The sequence below is a fragment of the Haematobia irritans genome, chromosome 5 (genome assembly GCF_050003625.1).
Source record: "Haematobia irritans isolate KBUSLIRL chromosome 5, ASM5000362v1, whole genome shotgun sequence".
In the NCBI taxonomy this organism is placed as follows: Eukaryota; Metazoa; Arthropoda; class Insecta; order Diptera; family Muscidae; genus Haematobia; species Haematobia irritans.
In genome coordinates, this window is record NC_134401.1 from 37,044,446 (window position 1) to 37,065,481 (window position 21,036).

A 21,036-nucleotide genomic window follows, 5' to 3' on the forward strand; every position below is an offset into this window, starting at 1 on the left:
GAAGGTTCGAAAATATAAAAAAGTCTATTTTCGGTTCTGGAAAATACATTAGGCAACATTTTAAAATCTCAAAATTTTACGAATTGTAGTCCGCTGGACCATGAAATTAAAAAATAGAACATCTGACATCCATTGCTTTTTTTCGGCAGAATTTTGTTCAGCGGTTTGCTCGACAGTATTTTCATCTCAATGGTATGGGTCCCACAGACTTTGAAAAGGTTTAGCAAACTCTTTCCAACTGACACTTCTAATTAAATATTTGCCTAAATAACCCAGAAGGGGGCAAATTTATATTTTTTCATCAAAAAGGGACCTTCTTCGCTTACGTTTTTACTTATATTTTGAGGCACTATTAAAAAGTCGATTCGTCAAATTTAATGATCTCGAAAAAGTATAATTTTGTATCCCAGACTAAAAATGCATAAGATTGTACTAAAATATAAGCGCATATCAATAAATTTGGAAATAAAAATAAGTAAACAATTAAATGCATTAATAAGGTCAAGGGTAATATTGAAACATTTCACTTATTTCAATCTTTTTGAAAATCATATTCTATTTGACAAAACTTTTTTTAATCAATGAGTAACAAATTTTGTGGTATTCACCACTTTAAGGTTTTCCTCCTCTTTCTCGTCTCTTAATGTTAAAGATAATTTTTTTTTTTTTTTTTTTTTTGTATTCTTATTTTTCAAAATTATATTTTAAGATGAAAATGCGATTTCTAATAAAGAAAACATAATTAAAGCTTGTGATATTTGGGGTAGGTGCGAACAAAAAAAAAAAAAAAAAGGATCATAGACATTTTCTTTGAGTGTCTCTTACATATATTTGTGTTATATGTTCTTCCAATATATGGATCATAAAGAATTTCTTTGTATAAAGTAAAAGAAGGGCTATAAAAAATTATTTATTTTAATAAATAAGTATAACAACAAAAATTTCTAAGTAAAAACTTTGGTTTTGAAATAATTATTATAAAAAAATGTGATTTAGATATAGGGAAACAAAATCAATGACGCGAAATATTCTAGTGCAATTTATTTATTTTCTTCTTTGAAAATTTTAATTTCATGTCGTATTAAGTTCAAAGTTGATCCCGTTTCTTTCAATTAAGTTAAATATTTCCACATTGGTTTGTTTAGGACAGAGGAATTATTGCATAAAATTAAGTTGCAGTGAAAACCTTTTTTCTTACTATGTTGTGTTTTTTTCTCTTTTTCAATATTCAGCAAATCCGTTTTTGTTTTGATTAGATTTATTTTATAATTGTTTCTTGTGGATACCTAATACAATCCCAAGTATTCACTTTATTGACACACTGTTTATGTTTAAAAATAAAACTTATTCTAAATATTATAAATAATTTATTTGTTTTTAACTTGCTTGTTTTGTCGTTTCATTAAATAAAATGAAATATCTATAGCAATTTGTTGTATTTGATATTTTCGTAGAGAAAAGTGTTTGTATTTTGTTCAAAACAACAAATTTGTAGAATTTGTCTTTTCTTTGCAAAATACTCTGATTTTGTGTTGTATGTATTGTGTTAAAAAATTATGCTTGTTTTTTGCATGCTTGCTATTATTCGAAGATTTTCTTTGTTAGAAATCACTTTCTTTTTGGAAAATTTTTCATAATTTGTTTTTGGCATTTTGTTCTTTCATATGAGTTTTTTTGTAGGGGTATAGTTGATGGGGGTATTTCCTTTTGTGTATGAGAGAGACTACTGCAACGGTAGCATATTAAAAAGTACCGTTCTTTTCATTTTAAATAACATTTTTATGTATATATCAGAATATATACATATGTTGAGAAATAAATATACATACAAATCGAATTTAGGCAAAGTACATAACCTTTTTGGTATCCGCATGTACTGTAATGGCACGAGCCATAGCTCCAGGTGTACGATCTTCAGAGCAGCCACTTTGGTGTGAACCTTCACCGGAATCATGTTCTTTTTCCACCAAATGATATCTGAAATAAAAAAAAGAAAATAGAGTATTTAAAAAATACAGTATGACTAGGGCAAACTAAGTACTGGGATAAAGGGATCATTTGAAAATTCATTTACGATATGTACGACTATAGAAAATTCTGTCAAAATTTTATTTCTACAGAAAATTTTGTCAAAATTTTATTTCAATAGAAAATTTTGTCAAAATTTTACTTCTATAGAAAATTTTGTCAAAATTTTATTTCTATAGAAAATGTTGTCAAAATTTCATTTCTATAGAAAATTTTGGCAAAATTTTATTTTTATAGAAAATTTTGTCAAAATTTTATTTCTATAGAAAAATTTTGTCAAAATTTTATTTCTATAGAAAATTTTGTCAAAATTTTATTTCTATAGAAAATTTTGTCAAAATTTTATTTCTATAGAAAATTTTGTCAAAATTTTATTTCTATAGAAAATTTTGTCAAAATTTTATTTCTATAGAAAATTTTGGCAAAATTTTATTTTTATAGAAAATTTTGTCAAAATTTTATTTCTATAGAAAATTTTGTCAAAATTTTATTTCAATCGAAAATGTTGTCAAAATTTTATTTCTATAGAAAATTTTGGCAATATTTTATTTTTATAGAAAATTTTGTCAATTTTTTTTTCTATAGAAAATTTTGTCAAAATTTTATTTCTATAGAAAATTTTGTCAAAATTTTATTTCTATAGAAAATTTTGTCAAAATTGTATTTCTATAGAAAATTTTGTCAAAATTTTATTTTTATAGAAAATTTTGTCAAAATTTTATTTCTATAGAAAATTTTGTCAAAATTGTATTTCTATAGAAAATTTTTTGTCATAATTTTATTTCTATAGAAAATTTTGTCGAAATTTTATTTCTATAGAAAATTTTGTCGAAATTTTATTTCTATAGAAAATTTTGTCAAAATTTTATTTCTATAGAAAATTTTGTCAAAATTGTATTTCTATAGAAAATTTTGTCAAAATTTTATTTCTATAGAAAATTTTGTCAAAATTTTATTTCTATAGAAATTTTTTTTGTTATAATTTTATTTCTATAGGAAATTCTTTCTTCTAATGACAATAATGTAAATATTGCCCTTTTTAACTTACCTTGCTCTGAAAGCCACAAGATGAGCATAATAGGCTGGGGCTGGTATAGAAACCGATCGAGTACAACGGACATAGGTGTGACAAAGTTGATATGTTAAACATTGCAGTTCATCCGAATCGAAATGATTGTCGTCCCATAGAACGTGATAATGTGAAGGGCGGCTAGTTCCCTAAAATACAAAGGTTACGGAAAACAAATTAACATCAAAAATGTTCCAAAGGTTATGCCACAAAGCAACCGTTACATACCTGAATACCTTGATGACTACATAAATAGAAATCAAATTCTGTAGGGTGTGTAATGCCAACATCGACCGTTGTACCAGCTGGTATATTTCCAGATTTACCACTTTGTTCCTTTTTCTCAGCACAAAATAGTCTTGTGTGATGTCTTTTTTGTACAACAATGAAAGTAATACCAGGACGGTATTCAGCCTCTAGTTTAATGCATGCTTCACGTATAGCTGTCAATTCATGCTGAAGAACATGCGGGAATTGACCTTCCGAAACACCATCGCGATACAAAATAATACGATGGGGTTTATAACCACCTGTGGACTTGTAGAACATAATCAGCAATTCACGAACCATACTGGATAGTTCCTGTATAATTTCCTGACGATGTTGTTGCACACGAACAGTGGCCGCATAACGTGATGGATGGGCATCCATTGAGCCAACAACAGCGGCAATCGATGGTTTTTTATTATCACCAGCTGGTGGATGTGTGACATCAGCACCCAGGAAAATGACAGGTTCATTGAAAACTTTTGGTCGTATAGAAGGTACCAGAATAGAATTAATGCCACCCAATTTCACATTGATTTTCAGACAAAGGTTGGAAAGTGTTTGTGGTGATGTTTTATTCACATTCTTAGCTTGTACGCATTGTGTTGCCATACCCAAAACAGTGTCACCAACACGTTTAACTTCAGCTGGAGGAAAGAAAACAAATATCATGGAATATTTATTGGACTTCAATTATGGTGGTGATGTATCTCTCTCTACACTTACCATAAACTGGCGTCTTTCCTGGTAGTACAACAACTACCAATTGCAAACTGGCAAATGATTGTTTTAAATACTTGAACATAGGTTCGACTTGATCCGGTCCCGTGGCATATTTACAGAAACAGGGCTGTCCGATTATAGGCATACCAGCATCATTTGATATCTTTTGCAATTGTTGAGTGAAATTTCGCAATGCATCCTCCCGTACGGTACGTTGGGGTGCAAAACATGCTATGGCCCAGACTCTTATTTCAACGCCTGTGAAGAATTGTTTTCCACGCATATCCCAAACACCTTGATTTGGTGAGGCCAATGACACTTTATTTTGGGGTGGAAATAGTTGCTATTTTTGGGTTACATAAAGAAAGTAACGATATTCATTACATGAATATTTTTAGCAATTTTCCACGATTAATACTTACTTGACCAGTCATACTTGATACACGACCTCCGTATTGTAGCTTAGGTGGTGGCAGGACACGACCACGAACTTCCATCATAGAATTGGAGATGGTTAGACCGAATTCTTGGACATATGAATCATTATTGAAATCTGCTCTCTTAACCAAATTATTAATTTCCCTCTCACGATCGGGAGCTGATCTTGCTGTAGCTTTTATCATGGTAGATGTTTGCATATCAGTCAATTTCTTAATGCATCTTTGGCCAGCAACAATATGGCATACTTCCAGCGGTAAATATGTATGTTTGTGTTCTTGGCCCACCTGTAGACATGGCAAGTGAGGGAAGCGCAATTTCATGCGATATTTATCAAGGAAATATTTTGCCACTGTACACTCAACCGTTTGACCATTTTCGAGTTGTAGAGGGAAACTAGAAAGTCGAACAAAAAAAATATTTTTTAATTTCTTTGAAATTTATAACATTTGGGCAAACTTACGATTGCATTTGGGCTGGTCTTCTGGTAACATTACAGACACGATACTTTCTTCTCATTTGCCCACAATGGGTGATTTCAATTTTCAAACCTTTGATTTCCTTGGTGAATTTTACACGTTGAGAATCAGTTAAAGGCTTGCGTTGTTCATTAATATCTCTGATATCAAGGACCTCACACATGAAGTCAATCACCGGTTGGGATTTGTAAAAAGCCGTGGCCGACACTAAAATTGATTAAAAGACATCATTTTTTTTTAATGGAAGTTTTAAACAAAACTTGTTCTTACCATCAATATTTAGCATCATTTTCCATTGTGAAGGTCTCACACTTTGATGAAAACCAAACCAGACTTCACGACCCCCACCCAAGGGATGATAATAACCATCAGGAGAGCTAAAGAAACTTCTACCCACTGGTGTATAAGTCATACTTGGCAAATGACGCATAACCACATCCAATGCTAGAATAGCATCATAAGGAATCTGCCTTGTTCGTCCTTCTAATGCTTCTTCCAAATTGAATAGAGACACTTGAGCCATCCATTTTATAGTTACTCGAAAAATTCTATCTTTACCCTCACCGGGTAAAGTTACTTCCAGTTCCAAACGATCATTGCCTATTGGCAATGGATCGCGTGTATACAAATTGTTGCGACCATCGAATACCGGTTTTAGAACACCAAAAATCTTACTGTATGCATGTACCATAGTCTCAATAATTTCACGATTAACTTTGCGGGGACATTTGTCTGGTTGTATATTGATGTCGTAGTGGTGGACATAGCCACGCGGCATACTAACTTGAAAGTGGTTGGCCCGCAATACTATGGGACGACCCTCGCGGCCCAAATTCGGACGTCTGGGACATGTAAAGACAGGAAGTTCAGGTTGGGTGGGGGTAGCAGCTGCGGCAGCTGTCGCTGGGGTAACCGTCGATGAAGCACCTAAAGCGGAATCTACAGCTGCCTGGGTAGATGAGGCGCCTCCAACGGCACCCCCTACAGCAACATTCGAAGCACTTGGGCTAGTTACAGCGGTGGGATTCACTGATGAACCAGGAGCTGGTGGTGCTAAAAAAAAATATTGCAAAAAATAAAATCCATTGAATATATTGAAAATTTTTGGCAAATAAACCACAAAAAAACTCAAAATGAATTCGCAAACTACAAATGTATGAAATACTCATGATTCATGCTCCATGTCAATCTATGTCTCATGAAAGGATTATTTGTACTTTAATATACATTATAAAAAATAGTATTCCAAATTGTTTACACAAAATTCCTATATATATAAATATTTTTTTTTTGTAGAAAAAAATATTGTTTGTTTACCGCTACATTAATGTTTGATAACATAGGTCAAATGAGTAGAATGAACTCTATACATACTTATCAGATAAAACAGAAATAATTCCAGGGGTTTGCATATGATTTTTGTGAGATGGCTTAAATTCTTTATTACGAAATACTAAAGAAAATATGCCGTCAGGAATTAAAATGCAAAATTTTCTAATGTAAAGACATTACAGTTGTGGACACACTTCAGTAGTATGGAAGAAAAGACTCAAGACTTTATATTAGGTTGAATAGAATGCCGCATAAAAACCTCACAAAAATCAAACATAAGAAACAAAAATGAACGACAATTTGGCCAAGATGCATCTTACAACATTTGAGGATCGACAATTGATATTTTTAAAAATCGACTCAAATCGATATTTGACATTTTCCAAAATCGACTAATCGACAAAATTAAAGAACATAACAAGAATCAGAGGGATCAAATGAGGTATATTTGAATGGATATTTGATCTATAATATATAGAATTTATACCAATAGACTTTATTAAAATAATCTACCGAAAATTGTAGAAAGTATTTGTATAGAAAATTTTGTAAAAATTTTATGTCTATAGAATATTTTCTAAAAATTTTATTTCTGTAGAAAATTTTGTCAAAATTTTATTTCTATAGAAAATTTTGTCAAAATTTTATTTCTATAGAAAATTTGTCAAAATTTTATTTCTAAAGAAAAATTTTTAAAAATTTTATTTCTACAGAAAATTTGACAAAATTTTATTTCTATAGAAAAGGTTGTCAACATTTTATTTCTATAGAAAAGATTGTCAAATATTATTTCTATAGAACATTTTGTCAAAATTTTATTTCTATAGAAAATTGTGTCAAAATCTTATTTATATAGAAAATTTTGTCAAAATTTTACTTTCATAGAAAATTTTGTCAGAATTTTTATAACATTTATCAAAATTTTATTTCTAAAGAAAATTTTGTCAATATTATTTCTTTAGAAAATTTTGTCCAATTTTTATTTCTATAGAAAATTGTGCCAAAATTTTATTTCTATAGAAAATTTTGTCAACAATTTTTTTCTGTACAAAATTTTGTCAAAATTTTATTTCTATAGAAAATTTTGTCAAAATTTTATTTCTATAGAAAATTTTGTTAAAAATGTATTTCTATAGAAAATTTAGTCAAAATTGTATTTCTATAGAAAATTTAGTCAAAATTGTATTTCTTTGTTTTTTTTTTTTATTTCAGCTTAAAACCATGCATTGACTAAACTACAAGTGTAGCTTAACCAACAGAGGAAAAGTATGCTTGTCAAATTAAAGCCCTATAGACTGCAAGATGGTTGGATGTACAGCTGTTTCGGAATTACCACATTCCTCATCAGCATCCTCTACTTGCAACAAAACTATCAACCAATTATCAGAATAAATTCGGGTAATACCCTCAACCCAAAGTGCACTAAACTTGAAATTCCCGAAAAAAGGTTTTGATAGTCGACTACTGCCTAAACAAATTTGCAAGCATATTTCTTTTCCTTTGCCAAACTCAAATCATCGATTTGAATGCAGTTGGCTGGGTTTGTTTTTGAGCATGCTTACTCTATCTTCATTCGTTTTGTTTGTTATTGTTGGTTTACTCTTCAATCATTATTGTTGTTTTTGATTTCAGCTTAAAACCATGCATTGATGACTAAACTACAAATGTAGCTTAAATCTATAGAAAATCTTATCAAATTTATATTTCTATAGAAAATGTTGTCAAAATTTTATTTCTATAGAAAATTTTGTTAAAAATTTATTTCTATAGAAAATATTGTCAAAACTTATTTTTTTCAAAATTTTATTTCTATAGAATTTTGTATCAAAATTTTATTTCTGTAGTAAATTATATAAGTATATCTTAGTTGGAGAGAAATTTTTAGTAAAATGTACCAAAAAATTCTGAAATAACCCTAAGGTTGGAACTAAACAGGTCATTGGCTTGAAACTTTGTACAAGTAGTTGTTATTGATGTAGGTCATATTGTATTACAAATGGACCCTATTTCACCTCTGTTAAATATAGCTCTCATATAAACCGACCAGATTTGACCTCTGGAACCTACTGGAAGCTGGAACCGCATCGGATGAGATTTGTTACATAATTTTCCATAGTTATATGTATGTAAGGGAAAATAACTCTGTATATGAATATTTTTTTCAGCACTACCTACACACAAAAAAATTTCATGAACATTTTTCCAATTAAAATTTTAATTGAGTTTTAAAAAATATTCAATTAAAAATTTAATTGATTCAACAAATTTTTTAATTGAGACAAAAATCAATCACAAAAATAATAGTATCAATTAAAATTTTAATTGGATCAATTAACTTTTTAATTGACCTTCAATTAATTTTTTAATTGATACTATCATTTCTGTGATTGAAGACATTTCAATTAAAAATTAATTGGATCAATTAATTTCGTGATTGAATCAGAAAAAAAATTTTTGTGTGTATATGTGAAAAAATGGTTATGTGATATATTCCTACATAAAAATTGGCATATATTGATCAAACGGGAAGACAAAGATAAAGTGAAACGATATTAGCATAAAAACTTTTTGCCAAAAAAAATCTTCCATATACGAAACATATAGAAATGTGGCCAAATGCAAAAGGATGGGACTCCAGATTTATATGTGAAAGATACATGTTTTAGTCCTCTCTCCGATGGTAAAAACGGATATTGCAAAACGTGTTTGGAATTCTCAATATATGGGCTGGAAAAAAGTGGAGGCAGTTCTCCTCGAGAGAAATGTAGCCTCTGTGGCCAAATGGAAAAAGATGGTGTTCCAAGTTTGTATGATAAACATAGATCATTTAGTCCTCTTTCCGATGGTAAAAACAGATATAGAAATGTGTTTGGGATTCTCAATATACGGGCTGGAAAAATGTTGAAGCACAGTGAAACATAGATCTTTTAGTTCTCTATCCGATGGTAGAAATGGATATAGCAAAATGTGTCTAGGATTTTCTATATACGGGCTGGAAAAAAGTAGAGGCAGTGCAAAAATATGGCGCTCCAGATTTATATGTGAAAGATAGATCCTTTAGTGTTATATTTATATAAACGGACACCAGATTTGATTACTGGACACTCTTGGAGTAGGAAATTTCGTCCACTCTGGAACCTCCTGAAGGACTAAAGTTCATTCAATCGAGTTGAACTTTAGTATGTGATGTCTGTATAGGACTCCTAACGGCAAAACAATCTCATATATTTATTTATATATTTATTTTTTTTTGGTTAGGACATTGATTTTTTTCTCTTTCGATCGTTGCTGTAGTCGTTTTTTATGCTTTTGGCATGGCAGAAATACTTCTAGTCTCCAAAAATATGGCTATGGCTAACTATTATGCAGTTTTTAGATGAAAACTGCAATATTTTTGTTAAATCTTATCAAAATTGTATATGGAAATTGTCCAAAAAATCGAGGAAATTTAAGTTTTTTTTTAAATTTTTATTTATAATAGCAATTAATTGAATGTTGACTCTCACTGTGACACCCGAATTTAGGATTGATCTTACAAAATTACAACTGTGCAACAACTACATAAGTTTTATTAGCCAATAGGATAGGTTAGTGAGTTAAGGTATAATAATAAAATGTTCTAAATCAACAAATAAAATATTAAACAAATTGCAGAATATTAGTGATTAGTTATCTAGTAGCACATGTACCCAAAGGCGGCGCCGGTTTGAGATAAATAGAAAAATCGTAACATAAAACTAAATTTTGTGTAAAACGAAACATTATCGACGTAATAGCCAAACATTTAATACAAGGCCTGACCAAAGCCCAAATACCGGTCAACCTAAATTTGGTTTATTAGGATCTTTCAAAGATTTTTAAGTAATCTAAAAATTAGAATCAAAAAAGCATATCAAGAACATGTCAAGATATGGAGTCTAAAAACGTTGAATTCGCTGTTTTTTTCAAAACTTATTATGTTATGATTAACTAAATTTAACGAGTGAAAGATATATAATAGGGTCTCCGCCATTGATTAAGATCTCTTTTCGTATTCCTACCCTCTCAGTTATCTTGAACATCTTCGTTGAAACAATTTTTAAGGGGTCATTAAGGAGTCACTGTCGAAACGATTCGTTACTGTAACATTCCACAACGTAATATCCAATAACCTACTGGTCTAGACCCTTTCCCATTTTACTAAAATCCACTAATATTACAGTTTTTGCAAGCGATAAAAGATATATACAAATCCGATCAGACTGAAATTTCGATAATAGCCTTTTAAATGAAAATACTACACCAAAACCTTGCATTTGGGATTTTTGTGGATTTTTTTTAATCGACTAAACGACTTTTGATAGTGACCACAACGTTCTTTCAACGAAAGATGAAAATCTATAGACCGTCCATAACGACGTTGACTTAGTGGTTGATTGGTATTCTCGCATCTGAATGCTAAATTCTAAAATGTACTCTAAATTCTTAATACGGCCGCCTTTGTACAAAAAAACAAATTCAAAAATTGCTATTAACTTGACTACTTTAAAATAACAATAAACGAAGAAAAATATGATATTTATTGTGATAGTTTACATGTGAGTGTATCGAAGCTAGTCTGCTGCTGAGATGGGCTTTGAGGCCTCGTGTGCGTGGGTGTAGTCCATTGCGTTTCTATAATCGAGAAATGAAATTAGAAAATTATAAAAATAAAAAACACAACAAAAAAAATAAAAAATAAAAATATAATAGAAATTAAAAAAATACAAACGAAAATAATATTAGCCAAATAATGAAAAAAAAAATTATAAACAAAAACCCATATAGTTAATTTGATAATTATATATTAATTTTATTAGGGAATGTGCATATGTATAAATGACTTTTATGAATGTTAAATATTGTATTATAGTAAATTAGAAAGAAATTAAAATTTTTGACGAACAATTGTTGAATTGGACTTTTCCATGTTCACTTTCAAGTCTGCTGTTATTCGGAGGACACGACTTTATTTTGCTGCTGTTGTCATTAATCTGAAATTCGGTATGAAGCTTGTAGATAGGGCCATTCTCTTTATAACCAAGTCCAAATACCGTGTGGAAAATACTAAGTGTCACGGAAATTAATTAGGAAAGTCTAAAAATTAGAATGACATGAACGACAGTCAGATCTCCAAAATTAGACGAATCTACTTGGGTGACTTTGAAATTTAGAAGAGAAAGCCGGTTACTTTGAATTGTGTTACATTCAGTGGAATAGGCAAATTGGGTTTAAATTGCTGAAGAGAACACAGCAGAATCATTGCATTTGCTTTTATGTCTTAATTTCGAAAAAAATAGATTTTTCAGAAAGGACAAGACAACATATTCTTAATATATTTCTTTGTTGTTACATAGATGCTAGATCTTTTTGTTTTAAGGAAACAGCTTAACAACCGAATTTTTGCGGGTTTAGAGATTTCAGCAGTTTCTGCTAAAAAAAAACTATCTGTTGTTATCGTCATAGTGGGAACCCTAAATAAATCTGCTATTTTGATGGAAATCACAAGTTGTTTACATGTTGGCTGCACTGTTGAGAAAAACTGCACTCAAGTGCTGCCAAGTTTCAAATAAATGCAGCGAATAAGAACGCAAAAGGAAATATACACATTTCCTTTTACGATTTTTTTTTATGGAATAAACTGTCCAATTCACAAATTGTGCCAAAATTCTTATCCTGTACACCATCTATGCAACACAAAACTTACGTTGTCCAACGGGATACATTTTGGTGTCTTTCTGTTTGGACAAAAATAAAAAAAGACTTGTTTCTCTTGATTTTTCCTTTTGCGATGATAAATTAAATGGTTTTGTTCAGCCTTTTGTTGTATCACTTGTGGTTGAGAATTGAAGTTTGTTGTTGTTTTTAAATGGCAATATTTTGATATAATGTTGTGTTTAGAATTTTTCTAAATTTATCATGTATTTGAAACACAGCAAATGAAGAACACAATATTAGGCACAAATTTTGTAAATCTCTTTGTTGCTGTTTTGCACGTTCTTGTGATTATATATATCTTTTATATATCTTTTTCATTAAAAATATATTTATCTAACACTAAGAATCACTTTATGTAAATGCTTTTATCTTTTCTTTGCTTATTTGCGATAGTCTAGAACAGATCTTGGAATTTGTTGTAATTGGGTTTCCAAGATGACGTTGGTGGACTTCTTTGGCCGTCGTTCTGGTTTTAAAAGGTGGGTACAAATCTAAGTCGACAATGTGTTGTGGCGGTGTGTGTGTGTTGAATGCTGCTTTTTGCTGGCCCGTTTTTCACGACTTCTTTTTCGACATTAATAATGTAAATTTCATTGGACTTTTATATACATGTTGTTAAGGAAGTTTTATAATTTGTTTTTATCGCAAATTAACTGCACGGGAATTGCAGTAAACTATCCAAAATCCAATTGAAAATTTACAAGTTTTTTTCACGTTCACTCTTTCACAATATATAAACCAAATTAGTGCTGATATGGTATTGAGTACCTCAAGTACGAATACTTAGCATTGCATTATGATCAAGTACTCACAAGTAATCGAAATTTTTATGACGTAGAAATAAGGTAGTCGCAGCAAAGCAGCTGCTTGTTATTGAATTGTTTGCTATGCAAACTTAAGGCCTGGTTATACATCTAAAAATGTAGCGTAGCCGTAGCGTAACGGCAACGTATGATTTTTTGGCGATTAGCCTAATTGAAAAAAAAAAAACGTAGCATATGATCAGATAGCTTATAAACAAACTATCAAAAAGAGGCGCAAAAGGCTGATTTTCTTAAAATTCAAAATGAACTGGAGTGATATAGAAGTGAATCTAAGTCTTTTAAACTTGTGGAGACTATATAGAAAAAATAAAAAATGTAAAACTCGTCGAAAAAGGTGGTCTGTTCGCCCAATCAATAGAGATTGGAATAAAAGTGGTTACCATAAAAAGGTGTTCCAGAATATGAAACTACATGATGGTGAACATTTCTTCAAACATACTCGTATGAGTAAAGAAGTTTTCAATTTCAATTTACAAAGTCGGTATTCTGCATAGAATTTATTATAAATACATTCATGCGATTGCACGCATAATATTAACTTCTCTTCATCCATTTTAAACGAACACAGCCCAGTTTTATGTTTTAATTAACTTTATTTTCAATAAATAACTTTTTCCCTCTTCTTTCAATTGATGACGCTAGTTTTTTTCGATCAGCTGATACGACAACGACACGCAAACTTTTGTTTTTTCTGAATCATACGACACGTCTTCGTTGTGGAAAAGTTGGGTAATCATTTGTATGGGCTGTCGTATAGCAAAAACAAACAGCTGACACGCCACGCTACGCTTACGTTCCGTTTTTGGATGCATAACCAGGCCTTTACAGCCTGTTTCTGTATGTCGAACGAGCTCTAACGATCGACTGAAATTCATAGTAACAGCTGATTTTTGGTTATAAATTCAGCTGTTTGTCTCTATTTCAGTCGATCGATAGAGCTCGTTCGACATACAGAAACAGGCTGTTAAAAGGTCGATACCATAGATAACTAAATAATAGATGACCCATCGGTTGGACAGTTCCCAAAATGAAGAATAAACGAAGAAAATTAAGGGGGGAAATTTGCTCTTTAAGGTGAGTATTAAGTTCGAATTTAGCCGCTAAAATCGCTAAAGCGAAAACTAAATCAATAAGAAAAATGCATGAAATTATACATATTTGTTACAAATTTTATTTTAACTTGATGGGGAATAGCGCAAAGCAAATTCTCACAAAGTTTGTTTTCCTTAAAATGGATTATTAAAGAAAAGTAATCGTGAAAAAATGACGATTTTAGCGGCTAAACTGGAACTTAATACCCACCTTTACAAAAACACAAAACAATATTTCAGAGAATTAATTTTGGGAACTGAAACATTTTTCCGCGAAGAGGGATGGGTCATCTATGGTCGATACTACATTCGGTTTCAGCAGAGTAATCGAGTAGGAAACGAATGTATGCAAAATGTGTCACGGAAAAAGCAAAACATTGGAAAAATGCTCATTTTTGATAATCAATGTATACCCTGCCAGCATTTCAAAGTTCCAATTCATCCTCATCGCTACCACAGACTCGTAAATGTCACCACAACCATCGCGAACTGTGATGGGGGGAAGCATATCAAAAAGTACAAAATGTACATGAAAGTATTTTGCCATCACTACCGTTAGAAGAGCCATTTTATTTTTTGTGAAACGCCAAGCGCAACCAGCTTGTTATATTTTATTTAAATAAAAACGAAAATAAAGTTCTGAAAACATAGATATTACGCTTAAAATTGTGAAAGGTATATGGTGAACAATTTTCGACTTTCCAAATAGAATAAAGTGATCGTTTTTCAAATATTTTTCCCGGCACGCTGTCTCCATCGAAAATAAACAAACTGGCTGATAGACGCTGCAATATGTAACTTGCTACTTAAAACTCAACATCATTCTTTTATTAATGCAAAAAATTATGTTAAATGTGATGAGATAAACCGAAAAATGTTATATTTATAAGAAATTATAAATGTTTAATCAAATCAATAAACATCTACACAATCGTGTTTTACTTGACCACAATGATTCTTTTACAACTATCTTAAAATGCACTTTCTCTGATTGTTTGAAGGGGCTCTTATTGGCGTCCTTCTAAATTTATCCAGAAGGGCACCTAATAATTGCACTCATGCGATACTTTTTTGTAGTAACTTGGCGTGGTACAACTTCTCAATAGTGACGGCGCTTTTCCGAGGAGTTTTGGATATCGTATACGACTGTTTTCGACGTAGTGGGGATTCTCAGAAACGCCCCCAAATTCAAAAAATGTTGGTAGGGTAAAAACGAAACGAACTTTAAAACGTAGAGAAACCCAAATGTATTCTAATTTGAGTGATTGGTTTCTTTCGAATAGCCTTACATTATCAATCATTCCCAATTAAATCTTTTTCTTTTTTTATTCAGTATTATGAGATGTAATATAGCTTTATTTGGCCTGTTTCGGTTTTTTATATCACGTTGTTGAATAAATAAATAAAAAAATAAATGTTATATTGGAGAAATTTTTATATTCAACACGCTTTCGAAGATTTTCTTTGTCAAATTGTTGAAAAAATCTCGTGTGTGTTTATTGGGTGTAGCATTTTTTATAACAAGCGTTGGCAACCCTTAATTTTATACTTGACGTCCAATGAAGGAAAATACTACCTTGCACTTGCAAAGTAGTACCATTACAAAGTGTTCAATCCCAAATTTATCATCTCTGATAGAGACTAGTTACAAAACAAAACACACACCGGATAAATAACAAAACTTCAAGCAAATTTAATAAGAAAATGTCGATATATTACAGTGGTACACTAAAACGTTCACAGGGAATTGTTTCTGCCATTGGTAAAGAATTGAAACGTATTAATTTAAAAGGTGTTAACCGCATAACAGTAACATTTGATCCCTTCGCAGAAAATGTAAAATCAACGAGGTAAATGAATGTATGGCCAGTAACAAAAATAAGTATATACTGTGCAAAAATATTGCGTAAAAATTTAAAAGAATGGAGCAATTATTGAATATCTGCAAAGATATAATAGTTTTCCTAAGAATCTTCCTTCCGGCTTCTCTAAGAAAAAGTACACATTACCTAATCATTGTCAAAGAAGAGAATTTAAATTCTAAGATACAAAAAGGTTTTAAAATACAATTTTTGTATTCATCTCTAAGTTTACTTTAGGCAATATTTGTATAATCCCATGCACAAATTATCCAATCTTCGAGAGATGATGTAAACGCATGCGCGAGAAAAACAGCATATGAGGCAATATGAATTTTCTTTCTCCCAAATGAGAGAAAATATATCAAAATAATCTAGGCAAGTCATACGAAAGGTTCATTTTCTCACAAAGAAAAAAAAAAAAAATAAAATTAAAATATTTGGTTTAGTTTCTTACAAAACGTGTACCAAAAATTTTACTTACCATAAACTTTGCTGATTATACCCACAGCCAGAGTTGCTCCTAGATCTGGAAACGTCATAGGTAGGTTATGGAGTTGAGCTGGCCCACCCGCCAGCTCCCTCTCCGTGGACATTTTTGTCGGTGTTGGAGTCAGCTTGAGGCCTTTATATTTGCTCCAATTTGTAAATAAATTTGTTGTGGATTTCTCCACTCAAGAGGTTGACCTAGAATAGAACAAGAAATAAACCAAAATTTTCTTATAAATTTCTGCTATAATTTGTTAAGAGCTAAAAATATTTATTTTTCTTCGAATTTTCTAGAGACTTCCTTTTTCTATTATCTACGCCCCGTGTGGTGCAAACGAATCCCAAGTGTGTGGTAAAAACGGACGTTGTTTGTAATCGACAACCTGCTGAAGTCAAATTTTCTTTAATACCTTCAGCACAAGGTAAGTTGTGAAATATTTTCTAGAAAATTCATTAAATGCGAAATATATATTTTAAATAGCACTGGAGTTAAGGAAAACCAAATCTAAATAATAGACTAAGAGTTTTTTTTGAGGTTAATGTAGATTTTTTTTTACTTTCCCTTGGAAATCATTAAATCTGATATATTCCTTTTACAAATCTATAAATATCGACGAGAATCTGCAAGCATGATTCATGACTTTAATAGGTCAATCCAATAGGATGTTCTTTAGGGGAAAATATTAGATTTTTACGAAAATAATTAAAATACAAAGAGTTCTGCAAAGTATGGTGTAGATTTGAGAATTCCCGATTTCACTTCCTGATTACCAAAGAAGCGGAAATTTCAATCAATTTGCTTGGAAATTTGAATCATAAATATGATGATTTATTTCCGTAGTGTTTTTTTTTTTGCATTTTGGACAATTTTCAAACGATTTGCTTATTTTTCAAACCCCATAAAGTGTACATACCAAAAATGGTATATTTTTTTTTGGTAGAATTCTTGATGGTTTTGTAGATTTTGTAAAGTATTACTTAACTTCACAATCTTTTTATAGAAATAAAATGTTGACAAAATTTTCTATAGAAATAAAATCTTGACAAAATTTTCTATGAAATAAAATTTTGACAAAATTTTCTAGAGGAAAAAAATCTATAGAAATAAAATTTTGACAAAATTTTCTATAAAATTTTTTTTTTTTGAGAAAATTTTCTATAGAAATAAAATTTTGAGAAAATTTTCTATAGAAATAAAATTTTGAGAAAATTTTCTATAGAAATAAAATTTTGAGAAAATTTTCTATAGAAATAAAATTTTGAGAAAATTTTCAAAAAAAAAAAATTTAGACCATGTAGTGTTAGTCACTAACACTTCAGACCCCATATAAACCGATCCGCAGATTTGACAATCCGGAGCCTCTTGGAAGTACAAATCCATTCGACCCGGTTGAAAAGGACCACTCAAATACGCATTGAACATTTCAACCATAATATTCTGGAGCGCTCGTTTGCAATTCGAGTTACCAGACTGTGGAACTCCTTACCTCAAAGCATAAAGCAATTATCGAATAGTGTTCATGTTTTCAAAAAAAAGTTAATATCCCATTTTTCTCACGAAGCTTAGCAGTTTAGTCATTGACAATCTCTGTTTCACACTTATTCATTATTTTTTTAGAAAGGTGCATTGAGGATTTTGCTAGATTTTTAGATTTTTAAGTTTTTTTATAGTTTTAGAATTTTTCGTGTTAGTGCCTTAGCAATTTTTGATGTATGTAATTAATATTTTAAATCTCATTATTGCTCTACTTTATATATCTATCAACATATGGCCCATGGGGGCTCAGTTTGATTAAATAAATAAATAAAAAATAAATAAATTGGCACACAGTGTTAGTATATGTCCTTTAACAACCATGCAAAAATTTGACCACATCGGTCCATAATTATATAAAGCTACCATATAAACCGATAGAGAAGGTTCAGTGGTTAAGACTAGAAGTGCCCATATGTAATATGTACTTTTAGTTAAATGTGGTATCACAATGGACTGAACAGTCTAAGTGAGCCTGAAATTTAATCGGGCTGCCACTTTAACCTAACCTAACCTTGTCAATATCGGTCCATAAATATAATAAGCCCCATATAAACTGATCCCCAGATTTGATCTCTGGAACCTCTTGGAGGGACAAAATTTCATATAATCCGCTTGAAATTTGGCACTCTAATTACAACGCGAAAATTGGTTTATATAGTTTCAAAATTATTAATCGACTCCTGTGTATAATCCAATCAAGAAATGAAGAGGCTTACACATTGGTATTTAAACGGTCTTTTCTATCTAACATACGACTCTATCCCTTAAAAAATGCAACAAAAGTTGTCTATAGTAGGTAAATTGCGTTATTCCCCTGATTAGTAAATTTCAAGTTGTGATTTTCAATGAAATAGAGATAAAATGATTGTTAGGATAATTTAAATTTTATTTGAAGCAAGTGATTCACAATTCTATTTGGAAAACATTTTGTAAATGCATTTAATTTATATTTCATCCTTGATGAAAAAGTGTGCCGCATTTTTAAAGTGATTGTGCCACCATTTATTGCGAGTGACATTTTTCAATTTGGGGTATTTTTTCCATGACAAAAGATGAATAAATTTGTTTATAGTGGTTGTTTTCTGGTTCTAGTGCCGATTATTATACAATGAATTGCAAAGACATATTTTATAATGGAGAATGATTACTTTAATTTTTGAAATTCCTTCTCTCTTATAAGTTTATTTGTTTTTTTTTTTTTTTTTTAATTATCGTTAATTATTGATACATATTTTCATTATTCTCCTATAATGTTATTCACATTCTTTGCTCTCTTGATAACATGCAACATTCAATTTAACCGTTTATTTTGTTCTTTATTCTTTTTCCCAGAACAATTAAAAGTTAAAGACGTACGCTTCCTAAGTACTAACTTAAATACATTGGAAATATTGCAATTGTGCAACAAACATATATCATCATTGGCTCCCGAAGAGGAAGACACCGGTAAAGTGCTGACCAAAGCTGAAAAGCAAAAAATCGCTAGTGCCGGCAAGAAAGCACCAAAGAAAAAGTAAATAAAAGAGGAAAAACAAACCATTCACTACTATGACACGCAAACACGGTGGTCGCCACACTGGTACCTTAGCAGTTATTGAGAAGATCTATGGAGATATACCAGCATTTACGGATATCTTTACAGAGGAGTCATTCTATACATTTGCTTTTTGTTTTGTTTGTGCCTCAATATTGGTGGCATTCATTTTATCTAGATATATAACAATAAAGCCTGTTGAAATGTAATTTCGTATAATTTTTGTTTTTATTTTGCTTTTTTTTTGTATTAAGTTAAACGTAATAAAAAAATACCAATAAACAAATGTAATATTTACAATGTATATATATGAGGTTTAAGTTGTTTTTTTTTACATTATATGATGTACCATACCCGTAACTATCTTACGAAAGGGCTAAATTGTTTTAAACATAAACCAGGGGGCTAATCACGGCATTCGATATCGAGAACTTTTGATCGAAATCTAAATTTTTCGGATCACGGGAGTCGATATCGAGTTTTTTGGATCGACAATTTTTTCGATTGGTAAATTGCAATCGTAAAACATTTTCACTTGTTTTTTACATTGTTTTCGCCATATATTAATAGTAAATATATTAGTTTTAGTTCGAATTGTTGCTAATTTGTAGTAAATTTACATAAAATGAACATATTTTGAATATTTAGGACTAATGCAACTCCAATAAAAGTTAATCAAAAATTGGTCATAGTCGAGTTCGGAGCGAGCATCCTAGCTTGGCAAATAACCATATAACAATGTGTGCACTTTTATACCTTATTTGTCGCCGAATTGTTTTATATTCATCTCATCCTCCAATTAGGAAGGAATTCGGGAGGAATGTAAAAAAGAGATATGGGTCCATAAGATATAATGCAATACAATTTACTTTGAAATCTTCAAAAACATGTGTTTCTCTACATTCTGTTTTGTGCCGCTAACTTAATTTTGTCATTTCATTTTGTTCTGCTTCGTTTTTTGCTGTTGGCAACCAGACTTTTTCTATTCCCGGGAAAGCGGGCATTTTTTTCGAATTTCCCGGTTTAACTAGATTTCAACTGTCATTTGCCTTATAAAAAAGGGATTTAAAATCCACTTTTAATAGATTTCTCGCCTAATGTGAATGAGGTATAGATTTGAAAATAAAGACTATCATAATAAAAGTTGGAATTTTAATATTTCATAAAAACTTCCTTGTAATAAATATGAAATTGCAAACGTGTGTCACATAAGTTAAAATGTCCCTTTGTTTATAAAGGTTTACTCAGTCTATCAGAATGTCGGTTTACAGAAATATGGCAATCATAAATTGGGAAGCGCAATCTTCTTTTTAAGCCCGTTAGAATCTGGGCTAGAACCCACGACTATGTTATGTCCCATAAGGCAACTACTACTGCTTGGTACCGTGGTCATTCACATTACACTTCCAAAATCCACTTTTAGATTTCAACTGTCATGTTCCATATAAAACCCTCTATTATTTATAAAATATTGTAAAGAAAGTTTCCCGGGAATTCCCGGACTTCATTCCCGGGAAAGTGGGAGCGAAAAAATAGCGAATTCCGGGATCACGTTCCCGAAAAAACCCCATTGGCAACGCTGGAGAAATTGCATCAAATTTCGATCGAATGCCGTGATCCAAACTTTTAA

General features: G+C 30.8%; 3 protein-coding genes across 5 annotated transcripts in view; 2 read left to right on the forward strand and 1 right to left on the reverse strand.

Annotated features, from left to right (window-relative positions):
- Nucleotides 1-1,240: 1,240 nt before the first annotated feature.
- Nucleotides 1,241-21,036, reverse strand: part of AGO1 (protein argonaute-1) — a 34,356-nt gene continuing 14,560 nt past the window's right edge. Inside the window, exons 1-9 of one of the 3 annotated variants that reach the window (XM_075313008.1) lie at nt 16,331-16,510; nt 10,912-10,989; nt 5,275-6,057; nt 4,989-5,211; nt 4,510-4,921; nt 4,091-4,430; nt 3,326-4,011; nt 3,077-3,246; nt 1,241-1,977 (exon numbers count right to left, since the gene is read on the reverse strand). In XM_075313008.1, coding sequence (XP_075169123.1) covers nt 1,839-1,977; nt 3,077-3,246; nt 3,326-4,011; nt 4,091-4,430; nt 4,510-4,921; nt 4,989-5,211; nt 5,275-6,057; nt 10,912-10,989; nt 16,331-16,442 — 2,943 coding nt within the window. In that variant the 5' untranslated portion in view covers nt 16,443-16,510 and the 3' untranslated portion in view covers nt 1,241-1,838. Of the gene's footprint in view, nt 1,978-3,076; nt 3,247-3,325; nt 4,012-4,090; nt 4,431-4,509; nt 4,922-4,988; nt 5,212-5,274; nt 6,058-10,911; nt 10,990-12,061; nt 12,810-16,330; nt 16,534-21,036 lie in introns of those variants that run through there. The other 2 variants (XM_075313007.1, XM_075313006.1) reach the window with 2 other exon arrangements.
- mRpL53 (mitochondrial ribosomal protein L53) lies at nt 15,606-19,619 on the forward strand. Its single transcript, XM_075313009.1, has 3 exons — nt 15,606-15,837; nt 16,630-16,757; nt 19,205-19,619. Exons 1-3 carry the CDS (start codon nt 15,692-15,694, stop codon nt 19,387-19,389), a joined length of 459 nt encoding a protein of 152 aa, XP_075169124.1. The 5' UTR covers nt 15,606-15,691; the 3' UTR covers nt 19,390-19,619.
- On the forward strand, nt 19,421-19,710 carry LOC142241278 (uncharacterized). The gene has a single exon (XM_075313010.1). The coding sequence runs from the start codon at nt 19,421-19,423 to the stop codon at nt 19,613-19,615; it is 195 nt and encodes a 64-aa protein (XP_075169125.1). The 3' UTR covers nt 19,616-19,710.

Bases quoted from the DNA above. Each gene is read 5' to 3' on its own strand.
- mRpL53 (XM_075313009.1), top strand. From the start codon at position 15,692: ATGTCGATATATTACAGTGGTACACTAAAACGTTCACAGGGAATTGTT. The intron at 15,838-16,629 runs GTAAATGAATGT...CGAATTTTCTAG, and splicing joins GAAAATGTAAAATCAACGAG to AGACTTCCTTTTTCTATTAT. The intron at 16,758-19,204 runs GTAAGTTGTGAA...TCTTTTTCCCAG, and splicing joins TTTAATACCTTCAGCACAAG to AACAATTAAAAGTTAAAGAC.
- LOC142241278 (XM_075313010.1), top strand. From the start codon at position 19,421: ATGACACGCAAACACGGTGGTCGCCACACTGGTACCTTAGCAGTTATT.